The sequence below is a fragment of the Clarias gariepinus genome, chromosome 8 (genome assembly GCF_024256425.1).
Source record: "Clarias gariepinus isolate MV-2021 ecotype Netherlands chromosome 8, CGAR_prim_01v2, whole genome shotgun sequence".
Classification (NCBI taxonomy): domain Eukaryota; kingdom Metazoa; phylum Chordata; class Actinopteri; order Siluriformes; family Clariidae; genus Clarias; species Clarias gariepinus.
The window spans coordinates 33058626-33075166 of NC_071107.1; the positions used below are offsets into that span (position 1 = coordinate 33058626).

The 16541-nt window shown below is 38.8% G+C and overlaps 2 protein-coding genes across 2 annotated transcripts; both read right to left on the reverse strand.

The window, feature by feature from the left end:
- Nucleotides 1-233: 233 nt before the first annotated feature.
- dact2 (dishevelled-binding antagonist of beta-catenin 2) lies at nt 234-5614 on the reverse strand. The gene is made up of 4 exons (XM_053501288.1): nt 5153-5614; nt 3002-3134; nt 2601-2897; nt 234-2488 (listed from the first exon to the last, which is right to left on the reverse strand). The coding sequence occupies exons 1-4, from the start codon at nt 5444-5446 to the stop codon at nt 663-665; spliced, it is 2550 nt and encodes an 849-aa protein (XP_053357263.1). The 5' UTR covers nt 5447-5614; the 3' UTR covers nt 234-662.
- A 3502-nt stretch (nt 5615-9116) lies between these two features.
- On the reverse strand, nt 9117-13707 carry eif3s6ip (eukaryotic translation initiation factor 3, subunit 6 interacting protein). Its single transcript, XM_053501326.1, has 15 exons — nt 13578-13707; nt 13014-13053; nt 12585-12798; nt 12411-12490; nt 12165-12226; nt 11994-12063; nt 11838-11911; nt 11448-11619; nt 11086-11240; nt 10760-10930; nt 10493-10626; nt 10208-10381; nt 9920-10109; nt 9661-9741; nt 9117-9441 (listed from the first exon to the last, which is right to left on the reverse strand). Exons 1-15 carry the CDS (start codon nt 13602-13604, stop codon nt 9370-9372), a joined length of 1716 nt encoding a protein of 571 aa, XP_053357301.1. The 5' UTR covers nt 13605-13707; the 3' UTR covers nt 9117-9369.
- Nucleotides 13708-16541: the final 2834 nt, after the last annotated feature.

Here is a 16541-nt window from a genome sequence, read left to right on the forward strand (position 1 = left end):
TGCTTGAGTCCTTGGTTGCCATAAATGCAGGGCACTGTCAAAATATATATATATTTTAAATATTTAAATATATTTCTCTAAGAATATGTTGCACAGTGAAACGTTGTAATTCCACATTGGCCAAACATTTCCTAAATGAGCTCCTAGATTGATGCCTATTTAGATGCCCTTCCCAGTGAAACTTAAGAGTCTAGAGTCATTTGAACATTAAATAATGTTTATTGGCAAGGAGGTTAATATGCATAAAAAAACAGATGTGAAATATAATTATACACAGGAAAATGGCTTTTAAGGAAACAAAATACAGTATATCTTTAAACTAGATTACTTTTTTTGGTTGTTTTGAATATGCAAAAAACAAACACCAACAATATATACAGTATGCAACAGTTTTTTAAACAGGCAATAAGAGTAATCTTTGGTGCATGGGTAGAATATGAGAAGCAGTTATATGAGAAGCTAAGGCATAAACACTTTGGCTACATAAAATGTTAATAGGAATTATTCTTTAATATTGAGTGCATGGCATAAAGATACAGAACATGTCATTAGTCTCTTTTCCTAGAACACGCACAGACAATATGCAATTATAGTATTTGAAAACTGTTGTAATCAATGCAAGAATTCTGTAAACTTCTGACCAATGAAACGAAGCATGAAGACTATACCAGAGTCATGACTTTAAGCGAGGCTGGTTGAAAGCGGCGAATCTTCTTCTTCAGTGCTCTGGATGCTTTGATGCGACACGAAGCTGGTTCAGGGCGAAGCTGCTGTTGAATGGACAGCTCGTTGGCTGTGGGGCCCACAGTAGCCTCAGCCCAGACCAGACCTCCTTCGTCCTCATCTTCCTCATACAGATCATCTTCGTCCAGTGACAGGCTGCTGTCTGAGTCAGAACCAGTTTGAGACTCCTGGCTGGACTCGCTGTCTCCAAAGCGGTTGGTGGTGTAGTCACTCAGCTCTCCCTCGCTGCTCTCCATGATGGTCGAGTGAAAGAGAGAGGCACACTCGGCCGAATACTCTGACTCACACCTGGGTGGGTAGTGTGTAGACAGGGGTGCAGGGGGGTATCTCAAGTTCAGGTTGCTAAAGTAAGAAGAGGAGGACAGAGAGGGATGAAGTGGACGAGAAACACCACCCCAGTGGCCCGAGCGAGGTCTCATGCTCAGACTTCTCACCATTCCTGACTTTTGTGTAACTTTCTGAATAGACACCTCCCTGGACCTCTGGTAGTGGGCTGGGGGAGCATGTGGAACCTGGATCTCCGAAGCATGGGGACATTTTTGAGAGCTTTGCTTCTTTCGAGATACATTCTCCAAGTCTGGAAACTGAATCTTTGGGGTTTTGCTGGATTTGGATGTATGTTTCTGCTGTCGATTTGACTGAAGGTTAGTACCACATAGATTTCCAGACCCCAAAAGACTGGATTCTGAACAAGAATGAAGTATGGGCTCCATAACAGAAGCATCGAACCAATCTCTCTCTGAATTGAACTGCTTTGGATTTCTATCCCCACGCATTTTAGTGCTATATCCTTTATCCTTTTCATGATCCCTAAATGAGTGCTTCAGATTGTGCTTCTTACCTGTTGGTTTCTCATGTCCCTTCTTACGCAGTTTCACAGCCTTGGTCTTTTTGTCTGCCTGACGCACTTTCACCCTCTGAGACCCCGCAGGCACAAACTGAGCACAAACAAACTCTGTAGCAGTATGAGTGCAATCTCCGTCTCTGCTTTTATTTTCCTTATTAGAGAAGGTAAAGCTCGGTCTCCGCTCAGAAACCTTTGTAATGGTTGATGCTTCCTCACAGCCTATCCCGTGATCAGACCGATCTCTAGGCTCATCCTCCTTCTCTTGAACCATTGCTGTGGTAGGTTTTTGGGTCCTTGAATACTGAACAGGACATGTTTGTCTGTAATCTTCTGCCTTAATGATATTCAGGTTCATTTGCTCATTGTTAGCAGATCTTGGTGGTGATTTCTTTACATCAATTACTGGATTCTCGATTTTCCGCTCTAGGGGTTCCTGAACTTTATCCTTCTCTTGCTTCATTCTGAACCCCAAAATCCCATGATCCTGAGCAATACTATCTGGAACCGGACATTTTTCCACACCTAACTCACTTAGGAGGCTCATTTTACTTGAGCTGCGCTGGAGCAGTTTCACAATATAACCCTCAGCTTTGGGGCCACTTGACTCTTGCTTGGGAAGTGTGTCCTTAGATAGTCCCATTTTGGTGTGTTTATCCTGGGTATCTATGCCCACAGGTCCTCCCTTATCTCCACTGAGAGAGAAGATAGGACTCTGGAGGGCTACAGCATGCAGGGGGCTGGGGTAGCAGTACACTTCAGTACCATTGTGGGATACAAGGTTGCTCTGATATTTTGGATCCATGTTGAGTTCAATAAACTTACTGGACAGCGTGGATGTTTTACCATCAGCAGGTTTGTATGAAGCAAATGCAGGATTGATAACTCTATCAATATCACCTGGAAGAAAAATAAATAAAAATGATCCTGATGAGTTTATATTTCAGAAAAAGCTTTGACTAAAATAATTTTAGAACTCTATAGTGAGTGACCATGAAATGTTCATGCTCACCTGTCGAGACAGGCCTTTGTCTGGCTCTCTCTGAGCTGATTGAACTTGTTCGTATTCCACTACTCCCAAGACGGACACCCAGCCCTCGTGGAATGTCCGGTTGGGCCGTAGACTCGTCCGCAGAACGTCTACGGCACACATCAGCCTGCGCTTGGGCGTTACACCCGTGAACAGCCGAGAAGCCCGAGGAGTGTGGAAGGAGGCTTACTTGAGATGAAGTTGAGAGACATTCACTGTAGACAGACGTGCAGGAGTTCGACAGAGAGCCCAAACCACCATCACTGAGCTCGAAAAATCCTAAATAAAGAAATATCATGCTTTGTATGTTCTACGCTTGTAATGAGTATATGATGGCTATAATAGATGGTGAATATATGATAAATATAAATCTGTCTGCTCACCTGAACTGGGTCGGCTGTCACTCTCAAGGTGTTCAGCAGAAGTTTTACAAGCATCCAGTTTAAGCTCATTGATCTGCTGGTCCAGTTGCTGCAGGTGTGTTTTTAGTCCGACATCTTGCCTGCGCAAACGGGTCTACAAAGAAAGTGTATGCTGGTTAGCAAAGAGGTGACAGATTTATAACAGCTTGGGATTTGTGTATGATGATGAAACTAATAATGAACACAAAGTTCTTGCACAAATATATATATATATATTTATCATGTTTAGTAAATATCCCATCCCATGTAAATACACAAATTTAAATTTAAAGCATGTGCTCATTTAATATACACATCTTGAGATCAATGTTAGCATCAAGGGGGAAGAAAAGACACTTAGCGAGATCTTCGTATGAGAGCAAACAAAGTTCATTCATGCATGTAACTATACAAAGTCGTGTACATTTAACCGGTCAATTAACTATGGAAGGAAAATAAAGAGAAAACAATGGAGGCAGTTCCTTAAAGATCTGTAATGAATGACACAGGCCTCCTGGCGTGTTATAAGACATTTGGGGGAAGGAAAGAAAGAGGTAAAAAAGAAGAAAGAAGGAGTATAGTTGACCATTAACCATGCAAGGACAGGGATTGGCCTGGGGGTGCGATGTTGAAAGTTCACTCATCTCTCCCGTGGAGAAACACAGACCTCTGTGTGCATTTAAACAATACAAGAGCAAGACAAATACTGAACTGTAAAACTGCATGCCAAATACTGAGTCAAAGATTTCCATTACCATTCACTAACATCTGCATAAAGAGAGACTTTGAACAATTATACCACAAAAGAATTATGATCAAATTACCACCTGTAATTAAATGTGTGGGATTAACCCAAAAAAGAGAACTCATTTAACATGTTCGTAAATTGGTTACTAGATATAAACAAAATGTTTTACCTTTTATTTACATCACCTTGAGATGTTATTTTTCTCTAAGAGTAACTGTATACTAAGTACAGCATTAAGTTTTTCCACTCAACTTGCGTGTTATTTCCATGTGGTTCAATCCCTTTAATTGGGGGTTGCTGTTGTGTAAAAAAAAAATCCCAGTTCACTGAGCAGAACCACATCCTCTGGAGGAATTCCACCTTGGGGAGCTACTGTTCCCCTCCAATTCAATAGAGTACACGAGTTCACCGAAAGTGCATACGGTTTACCCGAGACGAGCTCAATCTTCTAATTGGTCGCTATTTTTAATCAATCTCTAGTGCTTATTAGGTTATGTGCACTCTTATGGAGCTCTATATTTTTCCAACGTCATTAGTCTATATGTGGTTGTGTGTGTTGGGAGACGGATCAAATGACCTGCACTAGGGCTGCAGAACGGGGTCAAACCTGTGTCGCCAAACCGAGGTCATTTGCTTCTCTGTGGCCATTCTAATTAAAGCGGGTTAATGATCAGAGATGGAAACACACACACCCCAACCTGCCCAGCAAGCCCCCACCCTCCAGTCCTGTTCCTTGGAATGAACATTGATTTATGACCACCCCCAGCTGCGCAGGCACACCAACAAGTGCTGTAATGTAATGCGACGCACAAAACACAGGATGTCCTAAAGGTCTAGATACAAACTGGAAATTAACTCCTGTAACAAAATTTTGTCTTTAAATTTTTCCAAAAACACAGATTCGTCTCCTAGTCACGATGAACTCACATTTGGTGTTATATATTTAGCTGCACTTTAAATGCCTTTCTTTAAACTTTTCTTTCTTGTTACACCATGGACTTCACGTGCCCACACAGGGGACAAATCAAGAGTGCTTGGATCTGGGGACCTCTGGGGACACTCTGTAGGGCTACAGGGCTAATCCAAAAACACTCAAGCTGTTGAACCAAACATCCCCTTTCACATGTATGGAGACTTTTGGGATGCACTGTATATCAGTATTTCAACCTTGAGACTTGTTCAATCCTATTACCTATCAATGACAGTTGTTTATTTCGCATATACATATGTCATGCATATATGTTTTCATATGCAGTTTCAAAACTATTGTAATTGATGTATTGTGTTTGGGTTTAATTGCATGCATCTCTCCAAATCTGAACTATAATTTGCGCACATAACCAATTGTTATGAAATTGGTAATTGTTTAGTTATGCATTTCTTACCAGTTGCTGTTTCAGGGCTGTGAGCGTCGCCTCAAGTCGCTGCTGCTCCTCGGCTCGGTTTGCCACTTCGTCACTTTGGTGCAAACACACACCACTGTTCGCTTGCTCACTCTCCTTGTGCGTGTCCGTTTCCATGCGGAGCGCGCGCTGCACCATGTCGCCCTGTTTTTCCCGCAAATGTTGCAGCTCTTGCAGCCCCGCAAACGCCGCCCGCAGCCTCTCCGCCACCCTGCTGCGGTCCACGGCTGCAGGCGCGAGCGCGCTGCCGGACATTTCCGATTTTCTGCTTAACATCGTCGCGCGCAGAGCTCGTTAAGGCATATCCAGACGCGAGACGACTGCGCGTGAGGCTGCCACTAGTGCGCGCGCTCTGCGCTCCAGATCAGATACAACAGAGCGGCCTGAAAGCACGCCCACAGAAAGGGCGTGGCGTTTTCACCTCGCCAAGGCAAAACAACATCTGTCACAGGTAATGGGGTTAAACAATGGGAGGCTGTTCTAAAAAAAAACCCATTTTATATCTTTTAATTGCTCTAAAAATGTTTACCATAGAAATACAGTTCACGATAATTTTAGATACACTTTTTCCATTAATCATCCCCAAGTTAACAATAGGGATAGCTTCCAGGTGCATTAATTTATTTAATAATAATAATAATAATAATAATGTCAGTTCCCCTGTGCACAAAGTAAGGTTTATAAAAACATGGTGAAAGAAAGAGTGTCCATGTACATAGATCTCACTTTTGCCTGTGTGAAAAACAAATAGACACCAAAAGTCCAATAAATAATTTAAAAATAAGTAATATTTAGCACTGTCACCTTGCACCGCCAAGGTGCAGGTTCGATTCCCACCTTGGGTCTGTATGCATGTTTACATGAGTTTACATGTTCTCCCTGTGCTTGGAGGGTGTCCCCCGGTTGCCTCCCACAGTCCAAAGATATGCAGATTAGGCTAATTGGCATTCTCAATGTGTGTCAGAATGCCACACACATTGAGTGTGTGAATGAGCGTGTGTATGTGTGTACAGTATGTATGTATGCTCTGCAATGGATTGGTGTATCTAATTTGTCCTGTTGGCTCAATACCTCGTGAGCTAATGGATAAGCTAACAGTAAGACAGGAGTTACAAATCTGCCACATCGGTGATATTTTCAGTTATAATTAAACATCTAGTCTTTGCTTTAACATATGTGCAAAAACACTGCGCTGTTGTCTGAATTTTCTGCACTTGTCGAGCTATTGACAAGAACATTGTTTTGGTGCTCCCTAGTGGTAAGAGAATGTTTTTTATTTTTTAAAGTCTATTTATTATTATTATTATTATTATTATTATTATTATTTTATCACCACTGTAACCAAAGACCCGGGACCCTGAATACAGGATAAAGCGGTATAGAAGATGAGTGAGTGAGTGAGTGAGTGTAACCAAAGAACCAAAGTACGCGGGTAAACATAAGCTAAGGCTAACTAACAACAACTGTATTCCTAAAAAGTCACAAGTTAGATACCACAGTAACATATTTGATACAAACAAGTTGAATGCTAATCACTAATGTTACAGTTGATCTTAAAAGAATATGAGGAACTTAAAGCTGTTGTTATGTACAAAATTTATTTTTAAGTTATCATAATTAAACTGTAATAATGCAACCACGGGGGGGGCGCAATCCAGTGTCTTCTTGTGCAGTCCCAAGTCTGGATAAATGCAGAGGGTTGTGTCAGGAAGGGCATCCGACGTAAAACATTTGCCAAATCAATGATGCGAATCACGAATATAATTCCCATACCGGATCGGTCGTGGCCCGGGTTAACAACGACCGCCACTGGTGTTGTCCTACAGGGTGCTGGTGGAAATTGGGCTACTGTTGGTTGAAGAAGGAGAGGAGGAAGGCGTGTTCGAAAGCAGAGAGAGAAGAGAAAAGGCAAGAGTTTGGGAGTGATAGTAGGGACTTTGAATGTTGGGACCATGACAGGGAAAGGAAGAGAGTTAGTTGATATGATGCAGAAAAGGAAGGTGGATATACTGTGTGTCCAGGAGACCAGTTGGAAAGGTAGCAAGGCAAGAAGCTTAGGATCAGGGTTCAAATTGTTTTACCATGGTGTGGATAGGAAAAGAAATGGAGTAGGAGTTATTCTGAAAGAGGAGTTTGTAAGGAATGTTACAATGTTGTTAGTGGTTATGCCCCACAGGTAGGATGTGAATTAAAAGAGAGAAAGTCTGGTGAAGGAGAAATTCTGGAGTGAGTTAGATGAAGTGATGCAGAACATCCCCAGAGGTGAGAGAGTGGTGATTGGTGCCGACTTCAATGGATATGTTGGAGAAGGGAACAGAGGTGATAAAAATGTGATGGGCAGGTTTGGTCTTCAGGACAGGAATGTAGAAGGACAGATGGTGGTGGACTTTGCAAAGAGGATGGAAATGGCAGTAGTAAATACTTTCTTCCAGAAGAGGCAGGAACATAGGGTGACATATAAGAGTGGAGGCAGAAGAATAATTGAACTGTAATAGCCATGTTATAGCATTCAAATACTTTATACCATAAATTATAACATATTAAGTTGAATGCTAAAGGCTAGCTGTCATGATATAATAATATATCATAGACGAAGTTGTTAGAAAACTGCCTGCTGCTTTTTATATATATATATATATATATATATATATATATATATATATATATATAATTTTATGTTTTATTTTTAAATGTGGTATATAAAAACAAACCTTGAAAAAGATTCAAGGACAACAAAGTAAATGTATCTTGTTACTTCCTATATCTTAGTTATCTTACATTATCTACATTAAGTACACAAGGTAAAGATGTGCTACTATAAAAGATAAAAAGACGTGTACCCTAAAACTGCCACTGTTTATAAAGACTCTTGATCACAATGTGCACAAACTGAACACTGGTTTAACAAACGAGAGTGCTGCTGTCCTGAATATTGGTACAACAGTGATGCCTTTAGCACAACCTCAATGTGATATTGCTTTTATACAACAGTTCCACAAGCTCCATTTATTAACAACACAATATGATTTTGCTCCCCAACACGTATCCTTCCAAGACTGACGGAACTAACTAATGACTGGCGACCAACAGAGCGTAATTTTCAGACGTGAAAGTAGTTTAAATTCTTACTGGTACTATGTAACCAAAAGTTGAGGCGAATAAACAATGGAGGCAGTGGTTAAACCTTTTAAGTTTTTCTTTATATTTATCCCGCTTTAGAATATCAGCTACTTTAACTTCCAGGTTCTGGGGTTAAATCTCAAGTGGAGTTGGAAAGCTAGTTCCACACACCCTCGATCAGTGGTTTGTGTGCACATACATCAGTGGAACATAATTTTAATATACAGCTGTAGATGAGTAATGATATTCCCACTGTTGGGTGTCACCCAGAGGAGAATGGTTCCCTTTTGAGAGCTGGTTTTCTCTCATGTTATCTCAGGGACTTTTTCTTGCCACTGTGACCAGTGGCTTATTTGTTAAAAATATACATCTAAATTTCTGTAAAATCTGCATTGTAATAATAGATATATTGATATAAAATATACAACTGAGCTAAAGTAATTCATGCCTTCGCCACTTCTTTCAGAAATGGCAGACACAAATAGTTGGTTTGGATCCATATTATTTTTTTTATGACAAATGATCCTCTCTTGTGTTCCAAAGGTGTAAGTGGGGCTCATGGTATGTAGCCTTCTGTGTATAAAACCTGTTTTTAAAATTAAGAATGATATAGACCAGTATAACATTATAATAATAGGCTTTTCCTACTGGATATTATACAGATACTGATAAAGTAGGGATGTTTCATAAACTTTAATTAATTTAGTTTTTGCAGACAAAACCACAATGACAATTTTGTTTTAATTCTGTTAAAGTTTTGTAAAACCTTTTTTTGTAAACGCAAATCATTTAAATAAGTTAGGTAAAAGGATGAAAAGGTAACCACTTAATTTACCACATCAACTTTATTTTTTTCTGCCCACAAAAATGCCATAAGATGTAGGTCTACGTGGCAAATAGATACTGGAGGTGGTAAAGTATGAAAGCTGGTTAAAGACACCGCATCTGCTCCATCTGAGAGAAAAGATAAGCTTCTCATCTTGTAGTTAATTTCAGAAGTTGTGTTCGTGCATCTTCAGCTGAAGCTGCAGTGCAACAATTTAAAAAACAAACAAAAAAAAAAAAATCAGTAAGCGCCCTTATGATCGTGATGTGGCATTGCTGGAGCCAGAGGTGCCAGTTGTGGACATTTTCTTCAGGGTGCGATTCAGCTACGAAAAACAAGCAAAGAGAAGTTAGTACAACTGGTTTTATGGATAAATTGCAATTCATGTCATCATGTTACTTTTTGGGCAAACTGAACTATGACAATGCTGTCCTTCTGCTGTCACATGTCATTTAGTTTCTTAGTTATATACTAAATTGATAAAAATCAATAAAGTTACATAATAATAAAAAAAAAAAAAAAAAAAAAAAAAAAATGTGCTTACTTCCTCAAACTTGTGGATCTGCCGAATAAAGAAGTCTCCATAGCGGCGGGCCACCTTTGTGTCTGCAATGTGGATCATGTCCTGGCAAAAAAACAAAAATAATTATCTATAAATCACACCAAAATCCATATATAAAGGTTTATAATTTGAGATGGTTTTGCCCATCTGACACTTGCATACGCTGATGTTATAATGTGCAGGCCCTGCACAAAATGTCTTTAAGACAGTAGGTCTAATATCCTTTGCACATCCACTGCACCTTGTCAATGTAGAAGTCGACCTCTGAGGCTGACTGGAACTCTCCGTCCAGTGCCGAGATGCCGCTGGTCCACACCAAGTTCTTCATCTTGTGTTTGAACACGAGCAGCTGAATTCGGAACTCCTGCTCGGACATGTCCAAAAATCCAGCCAGCTTAGCCACAGGCATGGTGGTGTAGAGCTTCAGGAAACTGCAGGCAACAAACAGACCCTACTTTAGTATGTTTTTTTTTTTTTAAACATTTACAGAAAAATGCTCGTCTAAAGTACAGATGATGTAAAGTATCACCTGCGGATAGTGGAGAGCTGAGCCTGCTGCTGAACCTCCTCAGCAAACACTTTGAGCTGCTGCTGGAATGGTTCTTTATGGTAATTCGGGTGCACATTGTCGTAATTGGGGACGACAGGTGATAGAAACTTGGGACAGGCGAAGCTGAACAGCTCTTCGAACACCTGCAGGTCTCTGAAACAATCAGAACAAAAGACAGTATTGATACACAAAGCAATGGATGCTCTAACTCAGCACTATCCATTTTAAAGCAATACAGAGCTTGCAATTTTTTGTGTGCCTCACCCCTTCTGCATGCGCAGCATCTTGTCTCCGTACTTCTCTCTGAGCTGTGTGTGGATGCTCTCGTCGATCCTCATGGGGTACATGGTCAGCGCGATGGCCAGCAGCCCATGCATCTGCTCATTCTGCTTGTTAATCTGAAGACAAAATCCAATAAACGTTACTACCTTCCAATCACTAATCTAACTGTAAAATCAATCTTTCCCTGTTCATCATTAACATTTAAGATGCACATTATAAACTCAATAAGTTAAAGACGATTATGCTGACCATCTCATATTTGTATGTCGACCTCTGGAACAAGTTCCTGGTTCTCTGGATGTAGAGTAAGATGTTGGCGAAGACACGGATGGCATCCTGGTAGCGCCGCATCATTAGGTAGGCGAAACCCACATAGTAGTACGTGGTGATCTGGCACTCGGGAACACGCGAGTACATGCTCTGTGTGAAAGAGTCTGAAGTTTAAAAATCTGCACAATTATTTTTTTTTTCTTCTGACTTACTATTATTACAAGTATATTGCAATCAGCCACCATATGTGTCTGATGTGATACACACTATAGCTTTAGAATGTATATGCTTTGAACAACTCTTACCTTTTTGTTAAGTTCGATGTTCTCCAGAACTTTGATGGCCTGGTAGTAATCCCCCAGCAAGGAGTGCAGCCTCAGCAAACCCACTAAACTGAAGTAGCCCAGCATCTTATACAGAGAGTGACGGCCGTATTCTCCAGCTACGCTCTCTGGATCTCCTACAACATACAGTTATACGGTACACTGAGTTAACCCATTCACTGGGTTTCAGCGAGATCTCATACGCGATCAAATCCAGTCATGGAGACTTATTAACTAAACTCACTTCATATCTATATGCAGAGTTCTTAAATTCAGATGTTAAACATTACTGTTTATATCTACAGCCTACATTTGACAGTACAAGTAATTTCTCCCGCTCTCACCTCCACTAGTATAGACCTCCAGCTGGCGGTTGATGTTGCTTTTATCCACCAGTGAGTGCAGCACATTTAGCACACTGTGTACGTTCCAGATCTTCGGGTTGTTCCTCAGGAAGTCAATCTCCTCCTCTGACTTCTTGGCTGTCTTGCAGCGGTACTGGCTAAACGATTGGAACTAGACAAGGTACAATAATTATTTTTATTTAATATTGGGGATTAATCATGCTGGGAAAACAATTGTTAACAGAACTGCGTTCATATGCAGAAAGTAGATTTGTTATGTACAATTGAAACCAGCAATAAATAAGCTTGCTTCACAAACAAAAAGATCTTCAAGAAAACTGGCTTAAGAGTGTGAAAGCAATAAGGTGAGTCGACTCAGTTTTGACTTACCTGGTAGATGAACTCATCAATAATGTCCCAGAGCCACTGGTTGGGAAGCTCCAAAGGTGCAGGGCCATCTGCATCTAATCAATGTAAACCAGAATTATGCTTTTCTTTTTTTCAAAGTTGTTAATGAAATGATTAACCATGAAATCTCAGACTTACTCAGAATGTAGTTGAACAGGTTGCAATAATTGTAGTAGGACTCAAACCTCTGATCAAGTGTCGGGCCTCCCTAAAAAAAATTAATAAATAAAGAATTAATAGAGGGGGAAAAAAATCTTGTTATGAAAAAATAAAATAAAATGAAGGTAAAATGACCATCACAGTACTTACGCTGACTTTGGCATAAATGTGTCGGTAGTAAAGCTCCTTATACAGGATCAGAAAAACAGCATCTAAATTTAGAAAAGTAAATGTAGACGATTTATTGAATCTATAACCTGGATGATTAGCAATCAATTATCAAAGCTACTGTTGCTTGCTTGTAATAAAAATAACTTATCATCTAGTGTCTACACATCTCTATTAAACTAAAAATGGAAAAAAAACAAAAACAAAAACAAAAAAAAAAAACCTTACCATTTCCTACTAAGGAGGCAATAGCTTCTGCTTCTGGCCATGGAGATGTCTTAAAGAAACGTTCTGTCAGCTTATTCCAGCTGTGAAGCAAATAACATGGCCAAAACCTTATTTACAAGGAACTTAGTAAAATGAGGAAAGATGAAAATCGGAAAGGAAGTTTCTTGGGCGTACCTGTTCTCATAGATATCCTGAATGTCGTAGATCTTCTGCTCTATGGCCTCGGTGGAGACACGGTTGGCCTGCAGTTCGTAAACCTTCTGGTCAATCAGGTCAGAGGTGGTCTTGTGAAAAAACTGCAGGAAGTTCTTGATCACCTCGGGAATGACGTGGTACGTCTGCTGGTGCTCATACTGACGCTCGTATGCCAGATCCGCTTTGGGATCACCTGCAGACACGACAGATTACTGAGATCTTTCCCAGGATCTCTGTATTAATTCTATTTTTGGTGCTTTCCCACCCTTAAGTTTGACATCAATGTATGGTAAACTTGTCAAGGTGTCAGAGACGACATAACAACATAACAGTACAGACCATAAACATATGTTGTTCATAAGATCTTTTTTTTTTTATCAGAGGAACAGGTGAAGTTAAGTTACTCACCAGTATGAAGATCATAATCACTATAACTGTACGGCTCGTACTGGAAGAGAGAGAGCGAAAGATTATATTTTAGTATTATTAGCCCTTATGACGGTTAGCTAGCACATAATACTTATGCTTTACCAGTTGTAAATAAAGATATATTTTTAATATTGAACACTTTGCTCGATGTGCAGTCAAATATTTCTATTCATTCATATTTTTTCCTAAAACTATTATAATAAGCTATTTTTTTCAAAGTTCCATTATCTCCATCTTGCTAACATTATTTACCTCCCCACCCGTATTCCGCAAACTACCGCTTCTTAAAAATCGGATTGGTGGCTTCGCCACAAAAGCGGCTCTCTGATTGTACAGTATCAACAACACAAACGACTGAACCAATCATGCGAACCAATCCTAGCGAAGAGGCGGGGCTCGGCCGAATACAGGCAGGGGAAAAAATACGACTGCCTGGCAAAAAAATGCTATCTGTACTAAAAGCTCGCGCACGCTAATATTAATTAATATCTCATTAACTAAAGCGTGTGATTACAAAATAATATCTTAATAACAAAATCTTACATCTTCCTCCTCATTTGGGAAAGACATGATGAAGTGCTGGAAGTCTTTCGGCGGTTTAAAGACTAACGCATAAATGCTAGAGTAACAGCACGAGCGCGCACGAGCCACCGGCAGTGGGAGGAAAAGGAAAGCGCAGAGAACGTCGCTTCCGGTGAAAGACTTGTAGAACACGCTAAGCATTGTGGGATAGTGAATGGCGGTTTCATTGGATTTTAAACAAAGACTTAAAAAAAAATTATATATATATATATATATATATATATATATATATATATATATATATATATAATTATTGAGATGCACCTGTACTTGTATACTATATTTATAACAGAAACTAATGTACGTAGTTATTTAAAAGTATCCATAGTTCTACTGTAAGTCCTTGTAATTTTTCAAATCATTCTTGAAATGGGAGATATTAGTAATTTTTCTGACCATTTACATTTTTGTATATGTAACCTTTACCTAATAATTTTAAGAGATTGCACCTCTTCTCCTTTTTTTAATTACAATAAAATAACGTCTTTTCCTTATATAAATTTTTGATTCACTCAGTATAGTGAAGATTCAACATCAAACCAAACAAAGTAACATATACATTTGAAAAAAAAAAAAGCTGCAAAACAGACTCCACATATGTTCCACAAAAAGAAGAAAAAATTCAGAGAGATCAGCTTTTAATCTCTTGAGAAGTTTATACATAGACTCAAGATTTACTTGGTAAAGATGACCACACATTTTATAAAAGTGTGCCAACAGGGCACATGTTCTGGGAGTTAGGGTTTTTAACTGTATTGACAAAAAAGTCAAATCAAATTCAAATTTTATTTGTCACATACACAAACATACACAGTACGAAATGTAGTGAAATGCATTATACGACTGCCATTGACCCTAAAAGAGAGTTAAATTTTACAAATAAGAAATAAATATGAATAAAAGAAATACGATAGAAATTAAATTAAAAAATTAAGTTAAACTAGGAAAAATAGAACTAAAAATAAAAATAAAAATGTGCTAGGAAAAAATAGAACTAAAAATAAAAAAAATGGAAATATGATGTACAAAATAGAAATATACTTATATAGTCTTTTCTTTATTTATGTATATATATTTATGTAGATAAATAAAAGAAAGTTGTTTGACGTTGTTTTTTTGTCAGTACAGTGGTCAGAACTATCTTGTTCAATGATATCTTTATCAGCCTAGACTTAAACACTGAGACTGTGTCTGAGTCCTGAACCTTAATTTAGAGGCTATTCCATAACTTTGGGGCTTTGTAAGAAAAAGCTTTGCTCTCTGCTATAGTTTTCACAATACACAGTAGACGTGGTTGATCGTAAGACATTAGCAGTGCAGATACCGTGGCACGAGACCATTTAGTGCTTTATAGTACAACAGTAGTATTTTAAAAACAATGCAACAGAGGAGCCAATGCAGTGTGGATAAGATAGGACTGATGCGCTCATATCTTCTGGCTCTAGTGAGGACTCTTGCTGCCGCATTCTGGACTAACTGAAGCTTGTTTATGCAAATAGCTAAACAACCACACATCAAGGTGTCACAATAGTCCAACCTAGAGTTAATGAGAGGATGAAATAATCTTTCGGCATTGTTAAGTAATTATATATACCATATCTTGGCAACATTTCTGACATAAAAGAATGCTATTCTGGTAATATTATCTACATGAGCTTCAAATAAAAGATATATAATCAGTTTTTACAGTGGAAGAGCCCATTATCTCCCTGACTGAAAAAACTCAGGCAAGTTCGAAACCCGACCAAGTGCATGCGCATCGTCTTTTACAACATTCGTGAATTTTTCAGCATCGTGCACTGAGAATTGAGGATGTTTGATGGCCGTTGAAATGACGTTCCTCCGACACAACCCGTCATGGTTAAAAAAAGAGTACCAAAATGAAAGTTGAACGAACGACTTTGACGTTAACTTGCCGTGAATTTGACGTCTTTTCTGGACGTCTAATATGTCATCTGGATGTTTTTTAAAATGTGTTGCTGCGTAATGTACTCAGTATACTTATGAGCCTGCATATAAAAGTCCCCATTGTAAAATGCTCTTTAGAACATAAATGGTTCAAAAAAAGCCTAAAATCAGTCCAGTTAGACCTCAACATCTATAAAACGTTTATATATATAAATCAACGTTTACATTACAAAACATTTTGTATTAAACAAATAAGTAAAAATATTTATATAAAACAATATATACAGTGGCACCTTGGATTGCGAGCATAATTTGTTGGGGGAAGTGGGCTCATATTCCAAAACACTTATAAATCAAGGCAAATTTTCCCATAAGAAATAACAGAAACTCAAATTATTTGTTCCACAGCCCCAAAAAATAAATACATTAAAATAATTAATACAAAATATGAAGTAAAAAAAAAAAAAAAAACCTGCGCTTTACCTTTAAAAAAAGTAAAAATAAATCCCGACAGATAAGTGTTTTATATATATATATATATATATATACACACACACACACACACACACTACTCACAAAAAGTTAGGGATATTGTTATTTACATGGGTGCGTTTCCTATTTGCTCTGAATTTAAATGAAATAAGTAAAAGTTCCCTTTGCTATTACTAATAATGTATGAGAAGAAACACCATTTATTAGTTTAATATTTATTACCCCTAAGATTTAGACAATAACAGGGATAGCCCCAAATAACAAAAATTGACAATATCAGTAGCGGGTGTTTCCACCATTTGCCGCAATGACAGCTTGACAGCGACGTCTCATGCTCCTTACTAGCCTCATGATGTTGTTCTGAGGCAATGCGTTCCACTCTTTCACAAGTGCTACATGCAATTCTACCAGGTCACGTGGGGGTGTGGTCAATTATCCAGTCTCTGCTTCAACTGGTCCCAGACGTGCTCTATGGGTTTAGGTCAGGGGACATTGATAGGTGTCCATACCATATGAGACCATTCA